Source organism: Sceloporus occidentalis, unplaced genomic scaffold, assembly GCF_023333645.1.
Source record: "Sceloporus occidentalis isolate IW3139 unplaced genomic scaffold, rSceOcc1.0.p SCAF_36, whole genome shotgun sequence".
Classification (NCBI taxonomy): domain Eukaryota; kingdom Metazoa; phylum Chordata; class Lepidosauria; order Squamata; family Phrynosomatidae; genus Sceloporus; species Sceloporus occidentalis.
In genome coordinates, this window is record NW_028317016.1 from 4697801 (window position 1) to 4715766 (window position 17966).

At 39.1% G+C, this 17966-nt stretch overlaps 1 protein-coding gene across 1 annotated transcript in view; it reads left to right on the plus strand.

Moving 5' to 3' along the window:
* The first annotated feature begins 12254 nt into the window (after positions 1-12254).
* LOC149297866 (follistatin-related protein 4-like) overlaps positions 12255-17966 on the plus strand; it is a 92879-nt gene continuing 87167 nt past the window's right edge. Inside the window, exons 1-3 of the mRNA XM_089488074.1 lie at positions 12255-12346; positions 15508-15536; positions 15881-16099. Of these exons, the coding sequence (XP_089344200.1) occupies positions 12255-12346; positions 15508-15536; positions 15881-16099 (340 nt within the window). The remainder of the gene's footprint in view (positions 12347-15507; positions 15537-15880; positions 16100-17966) is intronic.

Genomic DNA, 17966 nt, shown 5'->3' on the forward strand with positions numbered 1-17966 from the left:
ACGTGGAGATCAATCAATACGCAAGAGCACCCAGAGAACATTAACATGGACTCGTTGAACGGGCAAGGAACCAAGGAACCAGGAAGGTTTAAATAGAGCCAATGGCGGGAGAGCAGGTAAGATGACGTCATCGCGGCCGGCGCAATTAGCGTCGTCGCGATGGCAACAACAAAACATAACTTCCCGCCTGTGTTACCTCCGTGAAAGACGCGGAGGAGCCACACAGGCAGGGGAGGTAAAACAACCTCCGTGGACATGCAGCGGCGATCAAACACTTGATCGCCGCCGGCATGCCCGCGGCGGTTAACTACAAGGTCCTCTCTGCCTGTGTTGCCGCCACGAGCGACGCGGCAGTGCCACACAGGCAGAAGAGGTACTGGTCGGGTGCCGCGAGCATGTAGCGGCGGATCGTTTCTCCGATCGCCGCTGATATGCTGCGGCAGCCCGAACAGAACTGTCAGTGACCGGGAGGCGTGCCTGCTCTATACGCACGCCCCCTCGTGTGCGTGTAGAGCGCACGTCAGTACACGAGGGGGACGTGCGCGAGGAACGCCGTGGGACCCCGGCCGGACAGGTAGGTGTAACAGACAGGACACAAGTAGTATGTAACTTGTATACCAAAAGAAAAAGAGTTCTAAACAAGCCCTTCTATTATAAAATATATAACTTTATTGTACAAAAATATAAAAACACATACAGCATTTCAAAAGTTGGAGAGAAAAGTCTCTTGGAAACAAATCCGAGCATGTGGAGGAACTGTAATTGCATATAAGAAGTGACATATGTGCATATGGACAGTAAAATAAATAAATAAGAATAAGGTGCTATCACATCAATTACTCACTATGGAGTGCACCTGTATCCATTATACCATGTTGTACCTTTGCAAGATCACAAACATACACGGATAATCCGATAATCATTATCAATCCAAAAATATGTCCATAAAGTGCCCTAGTGCTTACCCATTTAGTAAATATGACCTCCACTTCCCCTACGCCGTTTCGGTTCTCTTTGCAAGAAGAGGTAATAATCTAAAGGACCTGCTAGTCAGAAGCCACTATGTAGCAAAAAAATCAACAATTGTTTGGAATAACAAACCCACGGTTAGGATGTTATCCGTGTGGTGGTTGTGTAGCATGCAAATATATAGTTCGGGCCAATACGTTTAAATCAGCGGATGGGTCCCGTGAATACTCTATCCGCCAATACATATCCTGGAGCACCAGAAATGTACTTTACTATGCAACCTGTGGATGACCTAAAATTTATATAGGATTACAAAATTAACTTTTTATTGGTTCCATTATTAAAAATAAGTATTGTGATTTTATTTGATTTTAATTTTTTATAGTAAACATTGATTATTTTATATATAACTATAGAAAAGACAGACTACTTTTGGTCCATTGATTTTATTGAAGAATATTCGCTAAATAGTCACCAAAAGACAGTGTTTCATGTTTGTTATTTGATATACATTGTCTCGATTGATTTCGTGATTTGAACAAACTTGGACCTTTTAATGATTATAGTGTCGGCATCCTATCCATTCCATAAGCAGGAGCGTGTGCGGTTATACATTTAATCCGAGCAGGGAGCGAGCAGACCAGTAGCCGGAGAATGTTGTACGCGACTATGTAATCGCATACACGACGCCAATGACGTGACGGCAGACGAACAGCCGAATTGGACGCGTCTAATGACGCAGGACGCTCACAACCCAGAAATTGTATTTAACCGCGACACGGACCCAAAACTCCACACAGATACATGCGGTTTTTGAACTTTCGAACTTTTCTCCTGAGGAAGCCAGTATAGCACTGGCGAAACGCGTCGAGAGAGAGCTGACATAACCCCGAGAGAGCATTCTATACAGAGGATCTGGGACTTCATTCTATATGCGTTTTTGCACACTACGATATAGTTGTGCCTGCAATAATTGTAAGTGTATCCAGAACTTCCTCTCTGCGGATTTGTTTTAGATACTGCACCATTTGTGTTTTTTTTCTATTTCTATAGAGTTGTAGAAGATATAAAAATTCTGCTACTATTGAACCCTGATGAGCCTGACTTATTCAGCAAGTTTGTGAGTGGATCTTACACCCTTTTTTACTTTTCATTTTTACATACATATTACACTATTTGTGTTGTTTTTGTTTTTCTCCTCATGTATATGCGCTCCTTGGTTGTTTTGTTGTATCGTTGAACACCTTGAGGAAGAGTGTTTTTGGAAGCTGCAATCTTGGGGAGTATTCATTTAATTATTATTATTTGCACTTCACACGTGGAATTTGGATCTCTGTTTTTGTGGTTCAACTTTTGAAATGCTGTATGTGTTTTTATATTTTTGTACAATAAAGTAATATATTTTATAGTAGAAGGGCTTGTTTGGAACTCTTTTTCTTTTGGTATACAATTTATCATGAGTTTCCCTAAATTCAAGATATGATCCTTATACACACCAAGATGTTTATATGACGACATTATATATGAGAGGTGTTTTAGGATTCTTTTGTGTTATAAGTAGTATGTAACATAACATTTTGACTTACAGAGACAACAGGTGAGGAGGGCCCTGCTCAAACGAGTTTACAATCTAGAGGGATTTAGGGTGTATTACACAATAGATAAAAGTGCCATTGTTAGGGATAGACCAGCCACACTAGTAAAAGTATTGCAGGAGAGGGAAAAGGAGAGGTGAGCTAAAGGAATATAGGAGGGCGTTAATGTGCTATGTTGTAAGCATCCTTAAAGAAGTGATGAGCTGTGATTGACTGCTAGGTGGCTGGAGGAGTGTCTGGCTTAGTTTGGAGTATTGGTGTGTTGATCTCCCTGGGTGTAGTTGATCTCCCTGGGTGTAGTTGAACCATAGCCAGTAGTAGCTAGAGAAGGTTCCTTGTTGTTAATTCTCATTATAAAATGTGAATGCATCTATCCACTCACATTGCTTTATTACTTATTTACGTTATGTATGGTAATATAGCTGTGACCATCTCAATCCAAACATGCGTCTCTGATGTCTTATTTGCGGAGGTTGTGTTAGTGAGGGAGGGAAAAACATGACTATGCCTTAGTTGTGTGTTAATTATGTTAATGTGTTACTGTTTCCTATTGTATGTCAACTACCCTTCCCCTGGCAATGTGGCTTTGTAAACCATGCCCAGTTCCCAAATGTGTTTTAATTTTTATGCTGACTGGTTTGTTGTGCCGCAACTGGTAGTATGGTTCTTTGGGAGACTTTACCCAATAGAGCACACTTTACTCTGAGAACCAGATCAGCTACCCAAACATAGATGTCTCGCCCTACGAGGAAGGTGGCAGCAATGGTCAGTGACCTCCCAGTAGTCCAGTGGTGTCCATTATATCACATCTCTTTCCTGTAGTTGAATGTCTGTCATGTATTCTTATAAATGATTATTAAAAGTAATTGATCAAATTTTAATAGGAATAGTGGGGGATTGTAAATATACCTATATTGTTTCATGATGATTAATTTTTAGATCACAATATCAATGAAATAATTTAATTATTATAGATTACAATCTTGCATCGCTAGCAGAAACTATGAACGAATTTATTATGAGTCTTAATCAAAAGTTTATCTCATCTAGTCATTACTCTAAATGCCATAAAATAGCAATAAGACAAATTCAGATTTTTTTAATTAAAATTTTCAACTTTAAAGTTCTTTGAATTAGTTCATGTTTGTGTAGCTTTGAATTATCTTGATATAAGGTAGTGTAGTTAACCAGTAAGTATCTCTCTAGTTGTGACGGGTAAAGAAAGCGATCTACGATTTTACCTCTCGCAAGATGGTGGCATCATTTAAAAAAATAAAAAGGTTCCCAAGAGGGTCTCTCCAAGTACTGCATACAACCATGTAAGTGAACCAAGCTTTCTAATAACAATGTGGTTAGTAAAATAATAAAACAAAAATATATATATATAAAAAAAGGTTTATTATATATATATTTATTATACACACACATAAAACAAGGTTTTTATTTTCCATTTCTTTTCTTTTGGGGGTTATCTATATACCGTATTTGCTTGATTATAAGATGAGTTGTTTTTTTCAGAGCAAATAGAGGTCTGACAAGACTAAGATCCAGATCCCCCGCAGCGCTGCAGGGGACACAGATCCTCCTCTCTGGCAGCCGGTGGACGTCTGCATGATGTGAGCAGACAGCTTCTGCTGCTGCCGGCACTTCCGGAGCGCTGGCATGACGTGACCCTCCAGAGCTCCACCATAGAAGCCCTGGTGGAAGTACCGGCTAGCAGCAGTGGAGGTTGTCTACGCGGATCACCCGCAGCGCTGCAGGAGACCTGGATCCTCCCCCTTGGCAGCCAGTGAATGTCTGCGCGAATGTCTGCTGCTACCCAACATTTCTGCCGCTACCCAACATTTCTGCCGGGGCTTCTATGAGGGAGCACTGGTGTGACGTGACCTTCCGATGCTCACTCATAGAAGTCAGAGGTGGCGTATAGTGGTTATAAGGCATATCAGGGGTGGCAGATTGGCAAATGGGGGGGGATAAGGCATATCTGGGGGGCAGAGTGGCATATAGGGGGTATAAGGCATATCTGGGGGCAGACTGGTAAATAGGGGTATAAGGGGTTTACATGTGAATTTAATTATATTTTTAAAAATAAAATATGAATAAATGACAACTGTATGTTCCGTGTAAGGCTTCACTATAAGTGTCATTTACATACCCTGGGAACTCTCCGTGGCTTTCCTACTGATGTCAGTGGGCATTCCTGGGGGAACTTCTGGCCGCATCCCACAAGGGTAGGTTCTGGGTAGCCGGAGCCCACAAGTTCCCAGGTATGGTCCTTTCACTATTATTTTTTGCCTAGAAGCCATTTTTAAAAGCATGATGGTAGTTGCTATGGCAACTACCATCATGATATTGGATATTTCTAAATATAGATTTAGATTTCAATACATTCTTGTATTGTATTCCTATACTAGAATGTACTAGAAAAAACATTTATTGCACTTGTATAGTGCACTAGTACACTATTACCAGTGTACTTGTATTAGTATGCTAAGCAAATACGATCTATGACAGATCTATTAAAGTTTTATAATTTTCTATGAAACAAAGCATACATTTTGAAGAAGTTTCTTTAACCAGGGCCCCCCCCTCATTTGAGTCACGTCACAATTAAATGTTCTTTCAAAAAGACATTGAGATAAAGTTTTAACTATAACCTTTTAAATGTCAAGGGACAGGACACTTTTTTGTTTTGGGAAAACTGTATGTTTTTCAGGATACTCACAGATACTTGGTTTAGGGCAAACTCTGCTTCATGTAAGATAATGTAGTGGTAAAAAACAAAAACAGACTGAAGTAAATTTCCTTAAGAGCTCCAATCCCACATACTAAATGTATGCAGTAAATGTGGTTTTTTTAATTTACGTGGATTGCATGAAATCGATTTATCATGTTAAAGAAGCAAACTATATGTAGAAACTAAGCATGTCCACAAGCATGGCACCCTTTTTTGCCCCAGTGCACCACTCTGATCAATACTCTGCAAGATAATAATAGGAGTTGTAGTCCACTAATGTAATTTTTATATTCATTTAATTGGGGATGTTTAGAATGGGATTGGCACCTGTATCGTCACAGTCACTGATTCCTGCATGCTAGGAGGTATTACGCTTTTTTCCAGCATGCTGGACAGCTGATCTCACAGTTGACCAGCTGGCAACATGTTACCTCTTTTCCTTACAGTTGTTACCGTGGTAGCAAGGAAACATATTAAGCTGTGGGCTCCATGGACCAATCACTGCCTAAAGGCAGCAATTTGATTAGAACATATTCTAAATCAGAGACTTAGATGTAATGTAAGGAAGTTGTGCCTTATTAAGAGTGTGGAAGATAAACATTGGAGGTTGTACTTGGTTAAACAGTGAGGAAATTTAAACATGCATGGGATAGTCCTAAAGCTATTCTGAATCTACGACTTGACAAGGACGGAATAGGTTCTACATCTTACATTAAAAAAAATGGCCAGACTAGATTGGCTTATTGAGTCTTATCTAATGTCAAATTCTATGTTTGTTCCCATTGACAAACCCTCCTCGCCCGCTGCCTCTAAAATGTTATCCCTCGCCTTGTCCTTTGGTCCCTCACTAATAACCACCCCCCACCATACAGTGATTGCTGCTGAAATGATTTAGTGTACCCTCCAGAATCAAATTATAACTCCTGGCCCTTGTGGGGGAGAAGAGGAATTAGACTTTGAGGAGGAGTACACTTTCTCCATATCAATACCAGATACTTCAGAAGCACTGTGGGGGTCACTGCCTGCAGTCCACGTGCCATAAGCCCCTCCTGACCAATATAAATAACAGCAAACCTATATTTTTATTTTTACCTAACTCGAACCCAACCCTGAACCGCTCTTAAATTTGTGATTTCACCAAACTCCATCAGATTCTATCCACTATAAAAGTAAAACAATATATATTAAACATTGTGTCCATAGATAGCACAAAGCTCTCTAAAACACCACTAGTTCCACCTACAAGCACACAAACCAACTCAATATAAAACTATTCCTTTTTTTATATTTTAGCTTTATTTATATAATTTACTTATCCTTACCTAACAATAAGCTGTTTAAACCAACTCCAAATCCACCAAACTATCACTAAGACTCTAAAAATCCTAAAATTTCCAATGTTAACATAAGAAAAAGACAGGGTAGTGCATACACTATAACAATATATCACTGTCTTACTTTATCGAACTACTGAATCAGTTTAGAATACTGCTGGATCACTAATTGCAGTTATCCTGTATTGAGCAGAGAAGCAATTCTAAAGAAAACACGAATATTTGTAAACATTTGTTATGTGAGCAAAGTAATCACTGTCCACATGAATGGTTTGACCCAGAGGTGATCCGATTGGTTCCCACCAGTCTGTTTAGCACTAAGGAACAGTTATACTGGATAAATGCCATATAGACTCTACTTGACCTGATAGTCTAATGTCTCTAAGACCTGTTGATATACTACATACTCCCATTGGGATGTGTTCTTCTTTTCTATTTACATTTCAAAACTTTTTTTAACCCAAATGCTGTTTTTGTATGTTGATATAACGTACACTAGGTTGCAGCAGTCATGTCACATTACATCACTCTACATTACCTCTTCAATATAATGTGACGGTTTGACTGGTATATCAAGAAACACATAGTTTTTTCCCAAGCAACTTGTATGAGATTATACATTTTTTATTCCAACCCACTGTCCCAGTGCCAAATTGAAGGTGAATACTTTGCTCTCCAACTACGATGTCTAGATAAATTTAATGATAAAACATCTATTTCCTTTTTATTTTTTTACTGCAACACTTCCATTCTTAGGTTTTTTTTCTTAGTTTTTTTTTGTATTGAAATAGTACCATATCTAATGTATTTTTCCTTATTATAACACTACATACATTTTTGCTAATAATAGTAACAGTAATAACACTGTTTAAATGAAAACCCCTTTGGCATAAAATTTAAATATTCATACAATGAAACATCTCTCAATTTCTTAAATCAGATGTGATGCTATTAGTACAAAACCCCTTTCAGTAATTACCTTGTTAGCAACTAATCTATATTTGAATGCTAATACTGGAAGATTTTATTGAACAATGAAAAATTTTCACTAAGCAATTTCTGGAGAAGGAGTTTAAAGCACACATTTAATACATTGCCCGAGAAAGGTTTAAATAAATGGATATGGTTAATTTAGTTTAGTAGTCAATAGTTTTTCACATTAGACAATAAAAATGATAGATTCAGGAATACTCAACAGGAAATATAGCTCAGGTTGAATTATAGAGTATACACCATAAAAGATGGGATATCCCGCAACAGGACCTTATTTTCAAACATTAACTAAACCTGAAGCCTAGATGTGTATTCCACATCCAGTGCCTAATATATTTACAGGTAGATAAGACTCCATCTTCAGATAAAAAGCTAAGAAGTGTAAACTATTTGGAGAGGAAACATTTGTCACAGAGGATGTCTATACTAAGGTGTGGGTTTTTGTTTTTTTTTTGGAAGAAGGTCATGAAGATACCAAACAAGGCAAGTGTCTTTCTAAGGCTACATGCAGCTCCCACGGATAGAAGGAAGCTATACAAATGGAGTGTTGGATGTATTAGTAGGATTAAGGACTTATAAATTGATGTGTTATGCAGTATGGTGATCAGTCGGCCAGATCCTCAGTTGTCGTCATCTTTGTCTAATGAACATGCATAGGGCGAGAGATGAAAAGTTGCAGCTACGGATCTCTGTTCTGTCCAAACATAGAAAATTCTCCTGGAGATACTGAAGGGCCATAATCGTCTTGCACTAAATATTTTTAATTAACTCCAACTAAAAAGGTAAAATGTGGCTCTTTTGGTGCTACAACCATAAATCTGTGTCACGTCTGGAGGATAACCTTGCGGTGTTTGAAGATGGAACCCAATGGCGAGGACCCAAAGAAGGCGTTCAGGCAGTTCCGAAGCATTACAAGAGGAGGAGTAGAGAAGCTGTAGTCGAGGACCTAGGTCAAGGCTGGTAGCAGGTAGCGTAGTCAAAAAGATAGCCAAGGTCAGATACAGCGTAATTGGGGATCAGGAGCGGGAACAGAAGCAAGAGCAGGAACAGGAACTTGGAACAGGTTTAATAACATTGGGGTATCTCTGCACAAAGGCTCAATAACCTAGCACTGAATGCATGTTGAGGGTTTAAATACTTCCTGGTAGCCAGGGCATGTCTCCGTTGCTGGGGGGGATAGGAGGAAGAGCTGTGATCTAAAGGCTCGTATAGGATCTGGTGATACTGGCGTCCACCATCTTGCAATCTTACAATACACCATATCCATATAAAACAGCAGCTTGAACAAAGGGATACTTATGTAGTAATTATCTACATACAAGTGATATTCTTTGTTCATTAAGGGGTTAACAAGGTCCACACATTTTTTCACTTATCCTCAGATAGTCTGTGCCCTCATTTACCTGGAAGCTATATGTATACCCACTACCACTCTCACACAATTTATAAAACGTAATTCTATACCTGGAGCATATGAAGGTAATATACTGCTTGAATCCTCTGTGTGCGAGTCTGGCACCCCCTGATGAGAGGCACCTGGGGGGACCCTCCCACCAAGTACCTCAATGCTCCCGTTGCACTTCCACAAAAGTGTGGGGCTTCTAGACATAATCTCTTCCCCTGATTGAATGGCCAGTGGCTGACCTTTTTCCTGAAGTCTGTAGAGTGGATAGTAATGCAGATAGATTAGTGGAGAAAGGTGCAGAAATGCCTCTTTTTATCCATGAGTCTATGCGGAAAGAACTACCAGTACCTATGTAAGGGCCAACTCTGGGCCTTTATTGCTTTTTTAAATATAAGCTTATGTGATAATGATGAGAACATTGTGTAATTTTAAAACATGTAAAAAATAATTGCTTGTGATCTATAGAGCCCCTGGACAATTAAGCCATGCTAGATGTTTACAAATGGAGACTTGATTTTGTATGCCACTGTAGGAGATTTTTTGGGATCCAGTCAATATCAATTAATGTGCTTCAGTATACATTGACATCAACTGAGCAAAAAAGTTTAATGTTTAACGCTATTGTTTTTGTCCATTGGTTGGAATACAAAGGCTGCTGACAAATGGTCAAAAGAGCCAAGGTAAGAAAATCAGTATTAGGACCAAAATAAGGAAGGCACAAAATGTAGTAAGACAGAATAAGATAGGAAACCACACACTCCAACACCGTACACGGGGACCAAGGAACACATGAACCAAGAGAACTGCAAAAACTGGAATTGGAGCACTAGGGGACGGGAACATGGAAGCCAAGGGAACTCAGGAACAATGACTACTAAGGAACCGCCAGCAGGAGCCCAATGACAAAGGAGTGTAGGAAAGGATAGGCTTATAAAGGGGAATAATGAGCTATCCGATAGGGTTATGGATGTCTGGAGTTGAGTCCAAGGTGTGCAAAAAGACTATATCGTTCTCCCAGCCATTCCCACAGTGACTCTGTTTTGAAATACCCCTTGAAAAACAGGGGTGAAACAAATAGAAATGAAGAGGAGGAGAGGTAAAGAGAGAGAAATAGAAGATTGGTGAGATGGGTGGCAGTTGTGATGGTTTGTTGTTATTGGTGTGAGGTTTAAAGGTTTTGTGTAAAGGCTGGTAGGGTTGCCATCTGGCGATCCTACCTGACCTTGTCCTAAAAAAGAAAAGAGAGACCCTAAACAAAGAAGACAGAAGAAGAAGAAGAGAAAATAAAACAAGTGGAACTGTGAAGCGGTAGAGAGTAGGGAGACATTGAGAGAGTGAGAGAATAAAAATGAGAGAGTGTAAGAAAATGTGAGTGAGTGGCAGTGAGTGGAAAAAGCTACAAAATGCAAACACATAGGATGATGAGTGATGGGGGTTATGGCATACTATAATTTGTGCCTGGTTTAGTATATAGTGATATGAGTTAGGCTGTAGCACTGGCAATGTTTGGCTCAGTTTATACAGTGGTGGGAGTTATGCTATACCACTGCCCGTGTCTGAATCACTATAAAATGATAGGAGTTATGCTGTACCCCCATTAGTGTCGGGATCACTATACAATGATTGTTGTTATACCGTACCACCCTCAGTGTCTGGATCACTACATGATAATAGAAGTCAAGCTGTGTCACTGTCTGTGTCTGGCTCACAATATATTCATGGGAGGTGTGGTGTACTACTATCAGCGAGTACCTGTACCGAGGAGCCTGAAGCTCAATCTTGCAGGTTCATGTAAGATTAAGTGACCCCGCCCTAGCCGACCCACAACTATGGAGAAGCACTTGACACAGAGAGTCTGGCAGTAACTTTTCAGGGTGATATGTGGGTTCAGGTAGGGGTCTACTTGGTGCAGGAACCCTTCTCCTGGAGTAGGGGTATTTACAGAGACATATACTCCATTATGGGCATCAGTGATGGCAACTTCCTGACATGTGACAGGATCTGTTAGTGAGAAGCTCTTTCTGCAGTCATTTGTTACAGTCAGTAAGAGTGGAAGCTGCGTGGCTCTTTGATTGTATAGAAAAGGCAAGAACTGTGGTTATTGTGGGAGGCTTCAGCTACAGGAAGAGAGATCCTCTGCATGTACAAGCTGGGACCCATGTTTATGGGAGTGTGTATACAGGTTTGTGTATGTATTTATGTAGGTATATCTTTGTATGAATGCTAGTTGGTATGCTTATTAAGCACATATGTGTATGTATGTGTATTATGGCTCTGTGGTCTATGTATTTCAGTGCCTCATCTGATGGGTAGTTGATCACGTAGCTGATCAATTAGCTTAGTAACCGAGTAACTATTTGCTTTTTCATTTTTTTTTCAAAATTTGATACATATATATAAAGTAATTGATGTACTTAAACGTTTTATGGTATCGTGGGCGAAGACTTCTACAAAATACTGTGCTTACAATAAAATATGTAAGAGGAAAGCTACTTTCTTCATTTTGAGAAAAAAATGTAAGGTCCTGCAGGTGTATTTTCTCATTTCACATTTTATAGTGCATTTTATAGTGTGTCTGTTAATTATGCATCATGGTAGTCATAGTTTTTCTGTTGTGAACATTTTGTAAATTTGGAACTGCATATTTATGCCTATAAGATCCAAGATATATAAATGAGTAAACCATAAGAAAAACAATATAGTCTAAAATCTTCACACTAAATCCCCAAATAATAAGTGAATATTAGTGAGTATTTGTAAATATCATGATGCCTTCTTATGGATTGGGCTGGTTTTCTTCTATTTGGTGACCATGGTGGTCCTATATGCATTCAAATTAAACATTAAAGCACATGTAGGTCACAGTACACAACATATGATGGGGTATACACACATAAAAGCAACACAACGTAGGCATGAAATATTTTTTTTCATTTTACTTAACATTCTAGATTAGGAAACCAGGACCCTCACCCCAGAGGCATACTCTTTTGGCACACCACTTTCCCTTACCTTACCATCATGCTTACTTCCTAGTCTCATTGGCTAACTGTACCGCATTCCCTGATGTGACATCATTTGCTGGCACACAATATGCATGGCATTACAGCACACAGGCATTACATTACATTTATTTATGTGGCTTACAATCTAGTCGGTTGAGGGGAAAGTGAAACAGTAGGAGAGGACTGCTTGGATGAGGATAAGATGGTCAAGTCAGGATGAGCTGTCAAGGTTGTTTGTTGATCAGATGTCTTATACAGGATGCTGGCTGGGAGTGTTATGAGGAAAAGTTGTACGCTTCTCGAAAGAGGTGAGTTTTCAGAGAGCTTTTGAAACTTGCATAGGAGGGAGAAAATCTGACAGAATGGGGAAGGGAATTCCAGAGAAGTTGCACGGGTGTAATCCTGGATGCAGGAGTGGGAAGAGGTCATGATGGTAGAAGAGAGACAAAGGTCATGAGAGGAATAAAGAGGGGGGCTAGGGGGTGTATTTGGATACAGAGTTGTTAAGGGCTCTGTAGATCAAGGACAGGAATATCCCTATGACATCACTAGCATCCAAAATCTATAAGAGAGATCTCACATATAATTCATCCATTTGTTTAGCTCTGACATTTGGATCAGAACAAAGCATCTGGAATCTTTTAACATAACCTTTAGGTATATTGTTAGGAAAAAAAAATGGGTTGACCTGGGTGATCTGCAAGTGAATTTTAACACTCTTAAGGAATTTATTTACATAATTTTGAAATAACAATAATTCACACTCCGTCAGCTTCCAGAAGAACACTACATTGGAGATAAATCTGTAAAATCTTTCTTTGGAATGTTAAAATTGACGTTAACATATGATCATCATCAGACTGAATTTTTAGATTTGTACATATATAAGGATTCAGAAATATTTTTCTACAAACTTGTATAGGAAACCCATGACAACCAATTCACGGTTACATTATAAATCTTGTCATCCCAGTTTTTTGTGTAACAATACACCTAAAGGTCAGTTTAAAATATTGCAGATGCTCTGTTCTGACCAAAATGTCAGAGTTTAACAAATGGGAGAGTTATTTGAGAGATTTATTGCTTATGGCTACCCTAAACAAATATTAGAGGAAGCCAGATTAAGTATAGTGATTAATACCACCAAGAAAGATAAAAAAAAATGTGAATCAAAGGGATGCAGTCAAATTTATTACTACATTTTCTCACATAGCATTAAGAGTGGGACACATTGTTAAAAAAACATTGGCCCCTATTAAAAATTAGCCATATTTGCTGACTTAAATTGAGAATAAGCCCAACATTGTGTATAAACGCTTGCCCAATAATTCATAATAGACTAGTGTACAGTAACATTACTTACAAGAGAGAGCAGGGGCAAATATACATAGCTAGCAAACGGATGCTAGCTATGTATATTGTATGAATGCCATCGAATACCAGCTATGTTCATTGCACATAGTAGAATTCTGAGGCCTTTATATAGCAATCACTACAGAAACAATGTTTAATGATTGCTATATAGAGGCTTCAGAATGTCTCTACACACAATATGTGGCATTATGAGGCCTCTATATAGCAATTACTAAAAAAAAAAAAATGTGTAGTGGTGATCACTAGGCAGCCTTCTCTCACATCTCCCAATAGAACTTAGAGGCTCTATTTGTGTGCGGATTAGTCTGTGACCAATTGGCAGATACAAATGTAATCTCTTTCTTGAGACAGATCAGCACATGAAGCAGGTAGGGTGTGCTACCATAGTTCCATATATGTGTAAAAACAAAAAAGTGCTAGCTGATCTATATTGAAATCAGCTTGCCAGCATTCAATTATGTCTGATCCCTTATGTGCAGCGATCTGTAAAGTCAAAGGCACCATTGCAATATAACATTTCCACCATTAAAAGTTCATACATTGAGCATTTATATGAATACATCTATGTATTGTATGTATGTTCTATATTTTTAAACAAAAAAAGCTGATTACACCTGCTGAATGGGACGATATATAGGATATCAGACAACATGATCTCCTTTGTATCGGTTGAGGATTTCCTCACCAATGCAAAATCCATATGATGTACTATTAAGTCCTAAGATTGTTTGGTAAAGACAACTTGATAAAGACCTCATCGTGAGGTTGAAACGTTGTTCTTCTCCTTCAAATAAACCTGCCTGAGTGTGGAACCCTTGAGTGCCTGGAGCCTTTTTCTATTTTGATTTACTGGGGAGCTGGCCCTTCCTGGCACAGCTAAGCACCTGAGTTCCTGTGGTGTGTGCAGATTCCTGATTCTGGTGACTTACTAAGATTGTTTGGGGCACACAGTATGTTCTAGGGTTTACATTGTGTTAATGTAAACACCCCTAAACAATTAGAATGTTTGGCACACACCATTTTGGAACACAAAATGTTTGGAACACAAGCTTTTAGTAGAATTTAGTTATGCTAAAAGCTTTGCTAGTGAGAGTTCCCGTTTAAATTTCACAGTATAAATTATCAACTTTGACTTAAGTATACTATGTTAATTATAAATGCAATATTTCTTTTTACAACATATGTCCTTTCTGCATCAGTCTTCCAAAGTGACAAATCCTTCTCTGCCTTGATTGTCACAGTCGTAACAGCAAATTACCAGATTGAGGCCTCGTTCTGCAAAGTTCATTAGTGCTCCAAAGTAACTTGATAATCAGTTCCTAATGTATGTAAATTACTTTTTTTATGACTATTAAATTAAATGCATTATATCTTTTTCATGTAGTGCTGTTCGGCTCATAAATACTGCGTACAGTTAGCTGCTTGTTTTACTTGATTACCTTTTCCGTTAGTTATTTTATTTTTTTTTTATCATTGTAGGTGTGGAGAATTCATTTAGCTTTAATAAAATGAAGCAAATGTTGGCAAGGAGATAATTTAATAAGAGAGATATATTCCAATCGTATATTTAGTCAAAGTTTGGGAGAACGTTTGTCATCTGTACTGATTTTTGTAGAACAAAGTCTCATTTTACAATAATAGGGGCATTTCACATGTCCCTATTTGCAACTTCCTCTGTGACCCTGAGTGGAGCAGCTCCTAACGCATGTCAGAGGGAGTGCCCAGGAAATAAGTGAACACCACCATCATATTTCATAGTGTCTTTATTGTGTGGTACACATTTGTATTGGGAAAGTCAATACCCAGAAATAGTTTGTTTTCATGTGCACCTGGGTTGAGTGTTAGTTTTACCTTTTAAGACCCATTAACACATCTCTAGATGTGATTTTTGATCATCTAGAAAATTTGACTAAACTTTATCATAGACTTTTTCGTCTGTCTACCCCATTGAGCCCCTTATGTGGAGATGTTTCCTTTTAAGCTCTAATTGTAGCATTTTTTAGCATTTATTTTCTACTCTTGAGGATTTTTAGACAGATCATTGAGCCACAAATCATGCGTTATACATCTCTGTTTTAAACCAATTTAAGTTTAGATGGGTCATGGAATCTGGCCCTATGGGAGTGAGATTAATTCATGGATGAATGCAATTCTACTCCCAAAGATGGAGGGGGTGGGGCACTTGAGTCAGTTCAACTCCGGTTCACAATGAAAACATGTTATAGGATGAATTGTATAATTACATAATATTAAATATAATTGCTAATAAACAACTTTGATTACAGATGACCTTTGGCCTATGGGTTACCTCTGCCATCCAACATATTAGCTTTTTGTAAAAAATCAGTTTTAACCATAATTTGATCCCGCTACATGTTCTTGATGCATGTGCTGTATCTACTGTTGTATATTCAATCAGTAATTGTTTTGTTTTTCAGCAAATTATAACCAAGACAGTATAACCTCCCCTTGTGAAAAGACATACTGTGGCCAAGGAAGAAGATGTGTTGTCAGTTTAAAATCTGGACTACCGGAATGTGTTTGTGTGGAAAAATGCAAGCATCACTATATGCCAATCTGTGGATCAGATGGAAAGTTTTATAGAAATCACTGTGAACTTCATCGGTCTTCCTGCTTATATAGAAAGAAAATCTACATCATCCATAGCAAAGAATGTTTCTTCAAAGGTAAGATGAACATCAAAAGAAAAAAAAAAAAACCCCAGCTAATGCAATTGATATGAACTGTTCCTGGAGTGTTTTTATATATTGCACACCAAAATATTTATTATAAATCGGCTTGGTACTTGTTGTACATTGTTTAAATATGTTACAAAACAAAGTTACTAAGTTAGACTTATGCATGGAGGAGTTCCCTGACACCTTCTGGACCTTTCACCTACATCAGCATCATCTCAAGGTTCAGGAAGAGATTTACACTTGGTTTTGCACTGCAGGACCACCACCAGTATGGATACACACATCCAGCAACATGCTATGGGACTCATTTTTTTCCAAAAATTGGACTAGTTTAATTAACTTTTCTCTCAGAAAGGAAGGTGATATGGCAGCAGTAGTAGCAGGGCACTTGGAGTGGGTAGACACCGGCAGTTATACAGCCCCATCAACTCGAAGCATATTTATCCCTCAAAGTAAGGGAGGAAATTGAGCTGCAGTAGAGGCAGAGTCGGACACAGGCAAGCAGTGGCAGACAGAATAAATCACCCTTTAATATTAGAAAAAAGAATACATTGATGTACCAAAGTAAGGAAGGGCATTGAGGCACAGGGCAGGGGACAGAGCAGGACATGCCAAGCACTGGCAGATAACATCCAGCCACAAGACAGATTCCCCCTCCATATCACAAAAAAATGATTCAGGACTGAATTACCACAATATTATAGACACATTTTAATAAAATGATCATTCAGAGTAAGAAAGGAGACAGAGCTACAACACTATAACTTCACTCACTTTGAATATTGAGTGCTGAGTACCCTAATTGCAGAAGACTGACTTTCAAGAAAGCCATCTGCTCCACCAGGTGTGGGGAGAGCCGTGGGGGTGAAGTTTGTTGCCTGTCACAGATGAAACCCTCCCTCTTTGGACACTTGTGGGTGGGCATTTAAGCAGCTACTGAGCCATCAAAGAGATGTCTGGCGAGAAAACAGCTTTCTGGTCCCAATAACATAGAGAATCAGTACTAGGAGGAAGTGACAGTTCCTCAAGAAATGCTTTGACTCTGGGGAACTTGAGTCATACTAGTACCCACTAAAGCAGGGGTTCTCAAACTGCGGCCCTCCAGCTGCTGCAGGACTATATCTCCCATAATGCTCCTTCAGCTAAGGGGCTGGCTGAGGAGTATGGGAGATGTAGTCCTGCAGCAGCTGGAGGGCCGCAGTTTGAGAACCCCTGCACTAAAGTATCAAGGGCTACTGTCCAAATGGCTGATGCTCCAGTGGGTCTAGTGCAGCTACACTGGGTGCAACGTATTTGGAATTGGACATGTGGCTAGCACAACTGCCTTTGCTGCTGTGCATTTCTGTTTCCAACTCTTGCATCTCTCCTTCGCTTAGCATGCCCCTATTGTGTTGCATCTCATGCACCCTACTGACAAGTAAGTCTCCCAAAGTTTTAAATTTCTTAAGGGCCAACTTGCCTTTAATCCTTGGGTCACAGAGGGTGGCCAGCATGTACTCTGGGGTGTTCATGATGGCTTGCATGTAACCTTTCAGCATACTGATCAGATTCTCAACCTCGTCATGTCGCCCAGAAACACCTAATTTTGTGCAAGGAAGCCATGCATGTGACTTGCCTAAGGCACTTTTCAATCAATTTAAGAAGTCTACACTGCCTTTTGGAATAGCTGCCTTCACCACCAGGTGCAGTATATGTGTCGTGCAATGCTATGACATTGCCCACTAGATGAGGTAGCAGTGATGTTAGTGTTTTTTGTTTTTATATTTTTTTCATAATTGTATTCATGATGGTTGTGATGCCAGTGTATGTAGAGGAACCCGTGGCATAGGTAAGCTGCTGCTACTGCCTCTGCAGA